The sequence below is a fragment of the Lipotes vexillifer genome, unplaced genomic scaffold (genome assembly GCF_000442215.2).
Source record: "Lipotes vexillifer unplaced genomic scaffold, Lipotes_vexillifer_v1.1 scaffold1587, whole genome shotgun sequence".
NCBI classification, from domain to species: domain Eukaryota; kingdom Metazoa; phylum Chordata; class Mammalia; order Artiodactyla; family Lipotidae; genus Lipotes; species Lipotes vexillifer.
In genome coordinates this window covers 544,792-559,330 of record NW_006790570.1, presented here as the reverse complement: position 1 = coordinate 559,330, position 14,539 = coordinate 544,792, and the positions used below count along the sequence as shown (strand labels likewise).

Sequence of the window (14,539 nt, the reverse complement as noted above, 5' to 3'; positions counted from 1 at the left end):
TCCCTACAGAAAATTTGACCTTAAAAAGCTTTGCTACAAGTAGCAACAAAGCTGTCCACAGCTTTTTAATAATGCATTACAAATAGCAATTCTAGTTCAAAGAACTCAACATCATAACTATGTGATTGTTGTTTATATTACCATTTACTGCATGAAATTTCTTAGACTAGAGGTTATATTAAAACATTTAATTCAAAAGAATACTTTAAAGTGGAAACTTTCAAGTATTTATTTTTACTAAAGTTTCAAAATGTATTTGTATTTCTATTTTAAAGGTAAATTTAGATAAAATTCATTAAAAAGATAAAACAGGGACTTCCCTGGCAGTCCAGTGGTTAAGATTTCGCCTTCCAATACAGGGGATATGGGTTTGATCCCTGGTCAGGGAGCTAAGATCCCATATGCCTCGTGGCCATAAAACCAAAACAGAAGCAATACTGTAACAAATTCAATAAAGACTTTAAAAATGGTCCACATTAAAAAAAAAATCTTTGAAAAAAAAAGATAAAACAATAATAAAATGTGTTTCCTTCAATGTTTTTTTAAAAACTATTAAGACATGTGTAAGGGCTCTGGATTTACTGTCTATTTTTATAACTTGTCCTGTGTATAACCTTGAGCAAATTACACAGCCTTCCTTTGTCTCATTTGTGAAAATGGGGATAATAATAATCTGAGGTTTTCACAGTAATTAATGGCATATACTAAGTACTGTGTAAAGTCTTCTAAATATTAACTAGCTTTATAGCACTAACAATAAAAAAGCTTGGTTCACTAACAAAAAGATAACTCACAATATGATGTACATATACATGTGAGAGACTGAATTCTTAGTGATTTTTCTTGTTGGAATTTTCAAAGTACATGACATATATGGAAATTAAACTATTCCATTTTTTAATATCTATTTCAAGTTGTAACCCTTACGAAGATCCAAAGAAAGCCACTGTGTTAAAGAAATTTATTCTATATCAGATGCATTGAACCTTTCAAAAACTCTGAAATTACATAATCCCGTTTTCTTCTTTATTAAATTTCCTCTGTTGACATCAGCTAAATGGCACTCTTCCCTTTCCCACGTTCAAACTGACAAGAGTTTTAACCTGAGCCGTTCCATTTTGATCTGTTACAGGTATTAGGGTTCTGAGTAAGATTTTGGTTTTGTTCTTTTTTCCTTAACTATAATTGGCATGGATTTGTCTACGGTTTCATGTGGAGAAAGGGTTCCACTGCTATTTCAAAAACAAAAAGAAAGAAAACAAATAAAAAATAGTAGTCGGAAAACTACTGCTATCTATTACGATAATCTGTATATACTTACATTTCCTAAAAATAATCTAGTTAACACTAGAAAATAAGTTAATAGATTTTCTTTGGATCAGGCTTACCATCAGAAAAATTTCTTAAAAGCAGGTTATCCTCCTCAGATTAAAAAAAAAAAGCATAGGTCAGAAAATAAGCTACCTATAGTAGACAAAATATCTTTGCTATGGCTACTGAGAAATGATGATATCCATTTCTGACCTTAAAACAGTTTAGCAAAGCGTTTCAAAGGGGAAACAGAAAAGAAATTCAGTTATCCTGAGTTAAGTCTTCACAGCATACCTCAATAAATTAATAGTGACTAAAGAACTTAATGAAAAAGAAATCAAAACAGATTTTTAAAAACTAAGTGGATCTTTCATTTTTTGTTAATGTATAATGTAAGAAAAATAAGGCTACTTTACATTAGCATATTAGCCAAAGTTCAAAGACACCGTCATCAGTAGGTACTAAAGCATAAAATTATATATCACATGATGATCAAACAGCTTTAATAAGAAAGTTGAAAAAAAAAAGGTTTTAGAAAATGGTTTGCATTGGCCTAATTTTAAAGCATTCCTAAGGAATCTTCATCCTTATAATCCAGCAGATACCCATTCAGAAAATCTCAAAGATATTTTAATCTTAGTTTCCAGAGTTTGTGTCACTAAAATAACTAATTTAGTTTTTAAGTTGTGTGGTTTAAAAAATTCACATTTAAAACTAATGTTGAAAAATTTCAGCTAATATACTTAATTCTTCTTTAAAATATATTTTTAGTTTTAAAGAAAATTATCCCAAATTTTATTTTCCTTGTATACAACAAAAATAAATACCCTTTGGTTATTCACCATTTTGAGTTCTTATATACAACAAAAATACGCTTCAATTATTCACCTATTTAAATTGACAATGACTTTTATTTCCATAATTTTTCAAGTATCTAATTTAATTAGTTTCATAGTCAAAGTAATCCAATATCATCATTCAACTTTGTGATACAGCTACAAAATTAACAGAATTTGATCACTACTTTACAATGTAATGTGTATTAAAAAAAAGAGCATTCATTTTACTGTGAATGCTCTGTACTGAGGTTATATCAGTTAAGGAGGCAATTTCGATAGAAAAAATAATCTTCCTAATGATTTCAGTAAAACATACCCTAGTATTCTGAAGCGTTGTAAATTCCCAGCTCAGATAAACCCATATTTAAATGTAAGAACAGGAAACCTTCCTTATTTGGGAATTCAGGATTCTTGATTTCTAATATTTCTTGCTTCCTGCTGCTGCTCTATCCTCAATCACAAAGGCTGCCTACCGATAGCCCCTCCTAGAGAGAGAGAAGCAAGTGTTAAAGGTAAGTGCTTAAAGACTAAATCTCAGTACCTATGTTTTAGGTAGGTTTGTCTGTTCATGGGAATCTCTAGAACATTTATCTCTCTTACTAATAAATAGAGCACATTATATAAAACTGCAGTTCAAAATCAAATAAAGATGATTTAGGAATGCATACCATTAGAGGTTGCCGCTTATTTTAAAGCCATTCACTAGGACCTATCCTTTCTTCTTGATGGTCCCAAGATACCTCGTCTGCACCTCTAAAGAAGTGCTCACCTGTAGTCGGCCTACATGTACACTATCACATTTAACCAGTTCTTTCAAGACAGTCCTATCACATTTAACCAGTTCTTTCAAGATAGCTTTCAGGAAATGTATCCCTACAGGGCAAATGGCTGTCAGTAATAAAATTAACAGCAAGAAAACTTTTTATCCAACTACTCAAAAGGAACTCTTTCATATTCTGAAAAATTATTACAACAGTTGGGTAGAATTACTTTTAACCTTTCTTTTCTTTTGACATTTAATAGTTAAGACTTTCGTTTTCTAGCATAAAAACAGAAAATCCCATAAACTATCTGTATAAATCACTTTACAAATTCTGACATTTAAAATTAGACTATACAGAAATACGCATTAATTTACCCAACTGGTAAAAATAGAATATTAAATGAAAACCTATTATATATATGCTTTAGGTAATGAGCATTCACAATATAAAAATATTCTTTGCTCTACCAAAGGTTTTACCAAAGGATCAATACAGAATGAAAACAACTAGGAATTTGGAATAATTAGTCACAAATTCAAGTTCTGGAGGAGTCAGAACTAGCAACCTCTCTAATCTACTTTAAGGATGAAGATAGACAGCTCTGAATCACCTATCACACAAGTTGTAATAATTAAATGAATTAATGTATTTGACAACACTTTATAGATTATAAAGATAAGGACTAACAGTAGTGCTCCACAGATATGCTTGCATTATTGTTCACAAAGAAGTACATAACAGAGAGGTTTGGTTTAGTTCAGGAATAAAGAAAAAATTTACATCTTAGGAAAAACTGTTGGGAAAATCCAGGCAATAAAACTTTGCTGAATTATGTTACCAAACAATAATCTAATCACTAGAATGATGTATAAGTTTCTACTCACTGCATAAGGGAACATCTGTATATAAAACATATCAGTAGTCAAGATATAAGTCAACGGGTCACATTTTGATTTTTGGGGTATGTACTATTAATCCAAAAACATACTCCTCACCTGTCTGCATTGAACACTGTTGTCTGACTTCTTCAAGAACCGTACATCACCACAGTAAGACTCTCTTCATTTCTAGTCTCATGAGAGAACACGTACCTTTGCCAACTGTGCAATTTTGATTTCATTAACCTTACTTTCTCAAACTGAAGCTGTCAGCATTTGATATAAAATGGAGGACTGAGAGAAATAAGTTGAGGGAGGATAATTTGCTTATAGTAGGAAAGTTAATCACATTTTAAAAAATTACTTTAAAAATAAGGGAAATATTTACATTACTTAAAAGAGAAAAGAATCCCAGTGAATATCAAAAACCTCCTAATCACATATATTGCATGTTCCTTTAAATAGAGTAAAAACTCTTAACCACTTCAAACATGAAATGTCTCCAAGTCCTCAAACTTTAACCCTTTCAAGGGTCAAAACTGTAACCACTTGTTGGCAACCTGCCAAATCATAAATCTTATTTTCTTAGTGTGTGTGTAGGTTACCCTACTGTCTATTGAGAATCATAATTATGATTGGCTGTCAATGCTATGGCCATGTGTCAAACATCCCTAGCCTTCACCTTTCTCATTATCTACTTTAAAATGTGCAAACTCAGACAATCAAGATTAAACTTATGTGTAAACTAAATGCCCTCAATATGTTTAGACTGTATTTTTCCTCACATTATAGATAAAATAATTAACTTTCTAAGTGGCTGATAAACTTTAGTGTATTGGTTCTATACATATTTCATCAGGTTAAAGGCCTTCTTTAGCTCCAGATTCTCAGTTCTAATACTGATGATTTAAATTAACAAGACTTCAACTTTCCTAAGTGTCAATTACTGTCTTTGTTTAGATCAATATTTTATTTCTACATCATCATTTTTATTTTATAAACCAACAGGCTTAGCATCTGTGAATTTCTTGAAACTAAACACAGAATGGACATGTTTAATTTCAATTTGTTATAGTGTCCCTAATGGGAGGCAATTAGGCTATGGGCCATGAAGACCACCAGCTTCCATTATTCTGAATCTTTCTGCCCTGGGTAAGTAGATTCTATGAAATATCTAGAGACTAAATTCAGTTACTTAATTAGTCCTTACATGGCTTTTGTTTTAAATAACCAAAGAACCAAAATTTTAGAACTGGAAGAGACTGAAACTGATTGTGACTCTGGATATAGATATTTTAAGAACATGAGAAATTTCAGGAATGTGTCCAAAACAAATATACTAGACTATTAAATACTTTACTTGTTTCTTATGGAGAATTTCTTCAATGATTAAAATATTAAGGTGAAAGTAAATAAATGAGTCCTTCTTGGTTCTTGATACCTATTCTGAATCAAACTTTAATAAACCCTGACAATAAATGTCAGATAGCTCAGCAGAATTTCTGAAAGACACATAAGACTAGGAAGGTGATCCTGAATACATTTTGTACTTTTTTCTTATTATGTAAATTTCCAACCACTGTAAATCTCACTTTTGATTTCTAACTCCCTACTAAAAGTGAACATTAGTAAAATTTAAAACTATGCATCAATTTTAAAATATTATTTTAATTTCAGGCTCTTGAAGTATTTAGAAACAACTTAAGAGTTCAGGATTGATGCCTTGAATTTCAAATAAACATTAACATAGTAATTTAAACGAAAGAATTTAAAAGAAAGCCTTAGCACAAGGCCGGGCCAGTGAGCAGAGTCTGAATACAGATGCTCTTTCCTAATCCTGAAATCCAAAGTAAACTACATGCCTCTTTTTCAAAACAGAAGGAGGCTGAGGAAAATGAGAAGAGAGATCTTAATAACTAATGGCCATGAATAAAAACACTAGTGAATATGAAATCTGCTTCTATTTGTCAAAGCAATTATACACTTCAAAACATATCTAATTTTTATCATACCAATAAAAGATTCAAACTGAAAATCTAGTTCAAAGCCTAAATGATTTTGTTAACCAGTAATCATTTATTATTTAAAATGAACATTTTTTTGTGTTTTGTTTTTTTTTTTGCGGTAAGCGGGCCTCTCACTGTTGTGGCCTCTCCCGTTGTGGAACACAGGCTCTGGACACGCAGGCTAAGCGGCCATGGCTCACGGGCCCAGCCGCTCCGCGGCATGTGGGATCTTCCCAGACCAGGGCACGAACCCGTGTCCCCTGCATCGGCAGGCGGACTCTCAACCACTGCGCCACCAGGGAAGCCCTATAATGAACATTTTATTAGTAGATTGTGTTCTTGTTACTGCTCAACTTAATGGTTTATTTAACTGATGTCTGCTATCCCCACTAGGGACAATGAAATAATTCAGAATATTCTGTTTATTCTCTGCTTTCAAGGTTAACTAGTTTTGTTGAAACAATACCTCAACTCCCCCACTGCCCATCACAATGTATGGCAGTACAGCCGATAAGTATTTTCTTTTAGAAGCAATTTGGCTTCAACAAAATGTTTATATCCAAAGAAGTAACACAAAAGAAGAAAAATATTACATGCAAGAAAAGTGCTGACTGCAATACTATGTATGTTATCAAGTATTTTTAACTTAAAAATATTCAACAATAGTTAACATGGACAAGTTTAGCACTATCTAGTGGAGCTGAGTATGTACATAGTCTACAATCACTTCTAGATACTTACCCTAGAGACACCTGAACTTGTACACCATGATAAAGCTAATGGTTGTATCAAAGATGCATGTAGTGTAATGAAGGATGACGAATCAAGCCTGTTTTACACATTCTAATCCTCAGAGAAAAACATATACTCAAATCATGGTTGTTGAACCTCCCAATTATGTGGTCACTGAATGCAATCTCACAAAAAGCACTGAATTGAAGCCTTCTAGCCATCCAGTAATTCTCTATTGGAAGCAAAATCTCCTCTATTTTTAAGATATCTAATCACAAAGCAAACCACGGTGCACTAAATTCAACACAGATGAAATCATTAGTTGGGTGGCAAAGAAAAATATGCATTCTTATTTCATTAGTCAATGCTCCTGCAAACACAGAGATTTAAAATTATATTAAATAATTAAATTAAACTCAAAATATTTTTTCCCAGAATACATCTTCACCTATCCTTAGTCCTTTCTTGCCAAAAACCAGTTTAGACTTTTATCTAATTAGAACTGTTTCCAAGTATACTATTATTAACTCAATTGGTATAACAAATCTTTTCCTTCCCCCTCCCAGAACTTGGCCATAGAGTCAGTACACAGTTATGTTCTCTTTTTCATACTATTGATGAAATATAAGTTAGACACGGAACTTTGAAAACCCCAGTTATGTAATAGACAATTAATTACAATATGCATAAGGACAACAAAGAATTTGAATGCAGCTAATGTTAAAAACATTTTTAAGATTTATCTTCTTTACTAATTTTTACACACTGACAAAGTACTAACTCAGAGAATATAGCATGAGCAGTATGATAAATTTTTATTTCACAATTTCTAACAATGGGGCTCATAATGAATATTCAATATACAGTACCGTGATCTACTTGACCCAAAATGAATCAACATAATACATTAAAAGTCCCAAATTTTCCTGTTTCTTAATCATTAACTATCTATGAAGAACCTCAATAATATCTCTAACTTTGAAATTAGTTCAAAATAAATGAAACACAGGAACTAGAAAATGCAGTTGTAAATTTATTTCTGTCTCTTAAGCTATGAGACCTTGGCCAAGTTATAGAACACAAAATCCAAGTTTCCACATCTGCAAAATGGAAAGACACTGTTATATCTGTTCTGGTTATCCCACAGGCTGATATAAGGAAGAAATTTAATAATCTATGTAAAAATTCTCTGAAAAATATAAAACACAAAGCAGAGAGAAGGTGTTATTATTAGTAGTAAATAGATAAAATGACAAGAGGGTCAAGTACACTGAAGATGAATTACTGCATTTCTACAAGAAAAAAATACTTAATCCATTATCCCCACGTTTTTTTTTAATGGTATGCATTTAAAATTTTTTAATCATAAAAGAACAAAAAGCTGAATATAAAAAATTTAGAAGGGAATATACTAACAAAATTTGAGCAATACAGATATGTTTGTCCTAAGTGGAAGGAAACACATTACTATGAAATAATTTATGAAAGGCAGTATCAAGTCTTTAGACTAGGTGGAATGAAATCATGCTAGGGAACTAAAATACAATAATATTTAATACTTAGACTCACCTCTGCCCATTTAAGAATACAGGTCAAGCAGAAGACATGATTACAGCTTTCTGGAAAACCAATTTCCTTCTCTAACAGGCAACTGAGACATATTGGACATCTATCAGCTTCACTGTACAACAGACCAGTGGTAGCAGTATTATCTTTGTTTTCTTCACCTATAAAGTAAAGCAATGATATATGCTTTCAATTTCTCCAGACCAAATGACTTATGTTTGTGGTAGTAAGATGGACTAGATACTCTAAAAGGCCCTCCTTCTACAAAGTAATTAGATCTTAGATACACTATAAGAAACAAACTCCTTGAGCACAATAACCCCAACATTTACTGATTTATAATTTAAGGAAGGAGTGAAAAGAATTTTTCATGAATTAATTTTAAAATAGGTAATAATCACATAGTTCAAATTTTTAAAAGTAAAAAAAGGTTATAGTGACAAATCTCCCAAGCAAATCTACTCCCATCCATCTAGTTTCACCCAATGCAACAAGTAACAACTGTTGTTTGTTTTGTGTTCTTCCAGAGACAAGATAGAAGGCACAGAGACAAGCAAATCCTAATATATATTCTTTCAAACCTCCTTCTTCACACAAATGCTAGAACACTACACACAGCAGTCTGTGTTTTTTGTTGTTTCAACCTATGGATGGGACATTCACCTGTTTTCAAACTTGGGCTATTACAAACAATGCTGAAATGAAAAACTTTTCATTTCCCATTTTTAATAGTGTACCTACAGGATAAATTCTTAAAAATGGAATTGTTAGACCAACGTGTACATACATTTGTATTATGAATAGATACTGACAAATTATACCCCTTAGGGTTTGTACTAATTTAAACACCTACCAGCAATGTAACCAACACACAAGAAATAAGCAGTGCTGGCTCAAAAGTAAAAAAAACTCCAAGATTCAACATAAAACAAAACAAAAATACAGAAATGGTCAGCTGAAATGTGACCAGTATACGCCAAGCAAATGGAAAAGCTGACATTGCCCTGGAAACACATGTTCAGATCTGGAGACTAACCTTAGGACCAATCCAGGTAGGGAAACTGATCCTAGGAGATTCCAGTTTTAAGCCAAGACCCTCAAATGGGGTTAAAGTGGTCCCAGCACGGGTTCAGAAAAAAGCAAATACATACAAATCCTCTGAAGGAAAGCATCCCTAATTTAGGCCCTCAGGATTCCACAGATTAAACGGGTCAAATATGAGCTCATAATCAAACTTTACCAAACAGAAGAAAATACGTTGCCTTGAGCAAGAATCAGCAGAAACAAGAATGTGTTTAGATTTATTTTTATATTTTTGTATTATATTTATTTATTATAAATTTATTTAGATGCCCACTGGCTTCAAATATGAGAACTTTCAAATACTACATAAAATAACTGAACAGCAATTAGACCCAGAAGAAAAAAATATTTGTGAACTGGAAGAACTGAAGAAACTACCTAGACTGTAAAAGACAGACAAGGAGATATAAAAACAGAAGTTGGGAAATGAGGTCAGAACAAAGTCTAACATATTAATTGAAGTTCAGAAGAAGAGACTAAAGGGCAGGCAATAGTTGAAGCAGTAATGGCTGGGAAATGATACAACAAAAACATGATCCAACAGATAAAGGACACACAAGGTGTACTAAACAGGAGTAATAAAAATAATCCATGTTTAGAAACAAAGTAGCAAAACTGTACAATATCAAAGATGAAAACAAGATCTTAAAAGCAAAAAGAGGGAAAAGACAGATCTTCTACAAGGGAATGACAATTAGGTTGAAAAGACATTCCTTGACAGCTAGTAAGAAAACTAGAACATAGCTAAATAGTATCTTCAAAGTGCTAAGAGACCAAAAAAAAAAAAAAATCAATCCAGAATTGTACATCTTTCAATAGTTTTGAAGAGGATAAAATAAATACAAAAACTTAAGTTTACCACCAACAGACTTTCACCAAAGGAACTTGAGATTTTTTTCAGGAAGAAGGGAATGGAGAAAAAACCAAGGACAGTAATAATAAAAACAAACAGAAAAATGTCATTACTGAATCAGTAGGGAGCAAAACTTAAGAAAAAGAGCAGAGCTCAATGAACTAAAAACTGACTGATCAAAAATAAGACATGAGAAGAGGAAAAAAAAGGTGTGTACTTCTTATTTAGGCAGCTTATTTCACAGTTTAAGAACAACAAAAATATGTAAATACAAAAAATTCCTTGTTAACAAACAGTATGGAAACACTAACTTTTGCTTTCAACACGCAAGCTTTATAAAACTTAAGTTACCTTCCATATCTTCATAGTCCTGATCTCCCACATTTAGGGTATATACAGTTTTCTTCTTCATTTCTCCTTGAAAAAGGGTTTCCTATAGGATGAATTATAATAGAGAATTTTTATGTTTGCCTTGTCCCAATATTATATATATTTTTAAAAAAAAAACTGTAAGAAATTATTTTACACATAAAAGAACACAATACAAACAAAGCCAGTAAATTTTTTGGATAATCCAGTACACTTTTATAGTCCTTGCCACCAAGCACTGTCTTACTGAAAGGAGAAGTCTTATATAAGTATTAAACAACAAAGACTAATGATAAATTTTTTGGTACAGACATAAATACAATCGGAGCTTAGAGAAAAGAGATCCATTTGGACTGAAGCTTTCATTGAAGTTGACAGGTTATATATGTTAAGGAGCTTAACACATTTAAGGAGCAAAACAGTATGAAGGAATAAAAAGGCATTTAGCTAGGCCAATCTGACAAATAAGAGTCAGTGGGTGTAACAACCGACACTACAGAAATACAAAGGATCATGAGAGATTACTACAAGCAACTATATGCCAATAAAATGGACAACCTGGAAGAAATGGACACATTCTTAGAAATGCACAATCTTCCGAGACTGAACCAGGAAGAAACAAAAAATATGAACAGACCGATCACAAGCACTGAAATTGAAACTGTGATTAAAAATCTTCCAAAAGGGCTTCCCTGTTGGCGCAGTGGTTGAGAGTCCGCCTGCCCATGCAGCGGACACGGGTTCGTGCCCCAGTCCGGGAAGATCCCAACATGCTGCAGAGCGGCTGGGCCCGTGAGCCATGGCCACTGAGTCTGCATGTCCGGAGCCTGTGCTCCACAATGGGAGAGGCCACAACAGTGAGAGGCCCGTGTAACGCAAAAAAACAAAAAAATCTTCCAACAAACAAAAGCCCAGGACCAGAAGGCTTCACAGGCAAATTCTATCAAACATTTAGAGAAGAGCTAACACCTATCCTTCTCAAACTCTTCCAAAACATAGCAGAGGGAGGAACACTCCCAAACTCAATTCTACAAAGCCACCATCACCCTGATACCAAAACCAGACAAAGATGTCACAAAGAAAGAAAACTACAGGCCAATATCACTGATGAACATAGATGAAAAAATCCTCAACAAAATACTAGCAAACAGAATCCAACAGCACATTAAAAGGATCATACACCATGATCAAGTGGGGTTTATCCCAGGAATGCAAGGATTCTTCAAGATACGCAAATCAATCAATGTGATCAACCATATTAACAAACTGAGGGAGAAAAACCATACGATCATCTCAATAGATGCAGAGAAAGCTTTCGACAAAATTCCACACCGATTTATGACAAAAATTCTCCAGCAAGGAGGCATGGAGGGAACTTTCCTCAACATAATAAAGGCCATATATGACAAACCCACAGCCAACATCATCCTCAATGGTGAAAAACTGAAACCATTTCCACTAAGATCAGGAACAAGACAAGGTTGCCCACTCTCACCACTATTAATCAACATAGTTTTGGAAGTTTTAGTCACAGCAATCAAGAAGAAAAAGAAATAGAATGAATCCAAATTGGAAAAGAAGAAGTAAAACTGTCAGCTGTTTGCAGATAACATGATACTATACATAGAGAATCCTAAAGATGCTACCAGAATACTACTAGACTTAATCAATGAATTTGGTAAAGTAGCAGGATACAAAATTAATGCACAGAAATCTCTTGCATTCCTATACACTAGTGATGAAAAATCTGAAAGTGAAATTAAGAAAACACTCTCATTTACCATTGCAATAAAAAGAATAAAATATCTAGGAGTAAACCTATCTAAGGAGACAAAATACCTATATGCAGAAAATTATAAGAGACTGATGAAATTAAAGATGATATAAGCAGATGGAGAGATATACCATGTTCTTGGATTGGAAGAATCAACATTGTGTAAATGACTCTACTACCCAAAGCAATCTACAGATTCAATGAAATCCCAGTCAAACTACCAATGGCATTTTTCACAGAACCAGAACAAAACATTTCACAATTTGTATGGAAACACAAAAGACCCCGAATAGCCAAAGCAATCTTGAGAAAGAAAAATGGAGCTGGAGGAATCAGGCTCCCTGACTTAAGACTACACTACAAAGCTATAGTAATCAAGACAGTATGGTACTGGCACAAAAACAGAAATACAGATCAATGAAACAGGATAGAAAGCCCAGAGATAAACCCACGCACATATGGTCACCTTATCTTTGACAAAGGAGGCAGGAAGTTACAGTGGAGAAAGGACAGCCTCTTCAATAAGTGGTGCTGGGAAAACTGGACAGCTACATGTAATAGAATGAAACTAGAACACTCCCTAATACCATACACAAAAATAAACTCAAAATGGATTAAAGACCTAAATGTAAGGCCAGACACTATCAAACTCTTAGAGGAAAACACAGGCAGAACACTCTATGACATAAATCACAGCAAGATCCTTTTTGACTCACCTCCTAGAGAAATGGGAATAAAAACAAAAATAAACAAATGGGACCTAATGAAACTTAAAAGCTTTTGCACAGCAAAGCAAAGCATAAACAAGATGAAAAGACAGCCCTCAGAATGGGAGAAGATATTTGCAAATGAAGCAACAGACAAAGGATTAATCTCCAAAATTTACAAGCAGCTCAATATCAAAAAACAAACAACCCAATTCAAAAATGGGCAGAAGACCTAAATAGACATTTCTCCAAAGAAGATATACAGATTGCCAACAAACCCATGATAGAATGCTCAACATCATTAATCATTAGAGAAATGCAAATCAAAACCCTGAGATATCATCTCACACTGGTCAGAATGGCCATCATCAAAAAATCTACAAACAATAATTGCTGGAGAGGGTGTGGAGAAAAGGGAACCCTCTTGTACTGTTGATGGGAATGTAAATTGATATAGCCACTATGGAGAACAGTATGGAGGTTCTTTAAAAAACTAAAAATAGAACTACCATACAACCCAGCAATCCCACTACTGGGCATATACCCTGAGAAAACCATAATTCAAAAAGAGTCATGTACCACAATGTTCATTGCAGCACTATTTACAATAGCCAGGACATGGAAGCAACCTAAGTGTCCATAAACAAATGAATGGATAAAGAAGATGTGGCACATATATACAATGGAATATTACTCAGCCATAAAAAGAAACGAAACTGAGTTATTTGCAGTGAGGTGGATGGACCTAGAGTCTGTCATACAGAGTGAAGTAAGTCAGAAAGAGAAAAACAAATACCGTATGCTAACACATATATATGGAATCTAAAAAACAAACAAAATAAATGGTCATGAAGAACCTAGGGGCAAGACAGGAATACAGACGCAGACCTACTAGTGAATGGACTTGAGGATAGGGGGAGGGGGAAGGGTAAGCTGGGACAAAGTGAGAGCGTGGCATAGACATATACACTACCAAATGTAAAACAGATAGCTAGTGGGAAGCAGCTGCATAGCACAGGGAGATCAGCTCGGTGCTTTGTGACCACCTAGAGGGGTGGGATAGGGAGGGTGGGAGGGAGGGAGACATGAGAGGGAAAAGATATGGGGAATATATGTATATGTATAAGTGATTCACTTTGTTATAAAGCAGAAACTAACACGCCATTGTAAAGCAAGTACACTCCAATAAAGATGTTAAAAAAAAAAAAAACAAGTCAGTGGGTGAAAGAGCAACTGTGTATATACTGAGAAGGAATGGGCATGTAAGCCAAGAAGTTCATCTGAAAGATTATAGTGAGGGTAATGAGTAATAAGTAGAGCAATATAAATCAAGTAGGGCTAGATTACAGACAGATCTCTAATGACTGACTGAGAGGTTTAGAGTCAATCCTATAGATTCTTCTCAGGAAGACCGACAAGATATAAGCAATGTAAATGAATCTTCTGCAAAACACAGAATGGATTATAGAGGGGAGAGAATGGAAGCAGAGATGTTTGCATAGCTAGAGTAATTGGCTAAGAAGTGAATAAAAAAGAAAGAAATTTTAAAGAGCTGAAGAATTTCTGACATTTGGCGACTAAATAAATACAAAGGAAGGAGTAAAAGATCATTTTGGCCTAGGGGACTAGGAAAATGGTGATTACAAGAGATAAAATG

The 14,539-nt window shown here is 33.7% G+C and overlaps 1 protein-coding gene across 1 annotated transcript in view; it reads right to left on the bottom strand.

Moving 5' to 3' along the window:
* The window catches only part of SCAF11 (SR-related CTD associated factor 11), a 71,933-nt gene that overhangs the window by 32,616 nt on the left and 24,778 nt on the right, over positions 1 to 14,539 (bottom strand). Inside the window, exons 2-3 of the mRNA XM_007463830.1 lie at positions 10,384 to 10,465; positions 8,100 to 8,257 (exon numbers count right to left, since the gene is read on the bottom strand). Of these exons, the coding sequence (XP_007463892.1) occupies positions 8,100 to 8,257; positions 10,384 to 10,444 (219 nt within the window). The 5' untranslated portion in view covers positions 10,445 to 10,465. The remainder of the gene's footprint in view (positions 1 to 8,099; positions 8,258 to 10,383; positions 10,466 to 14,539) is intronic.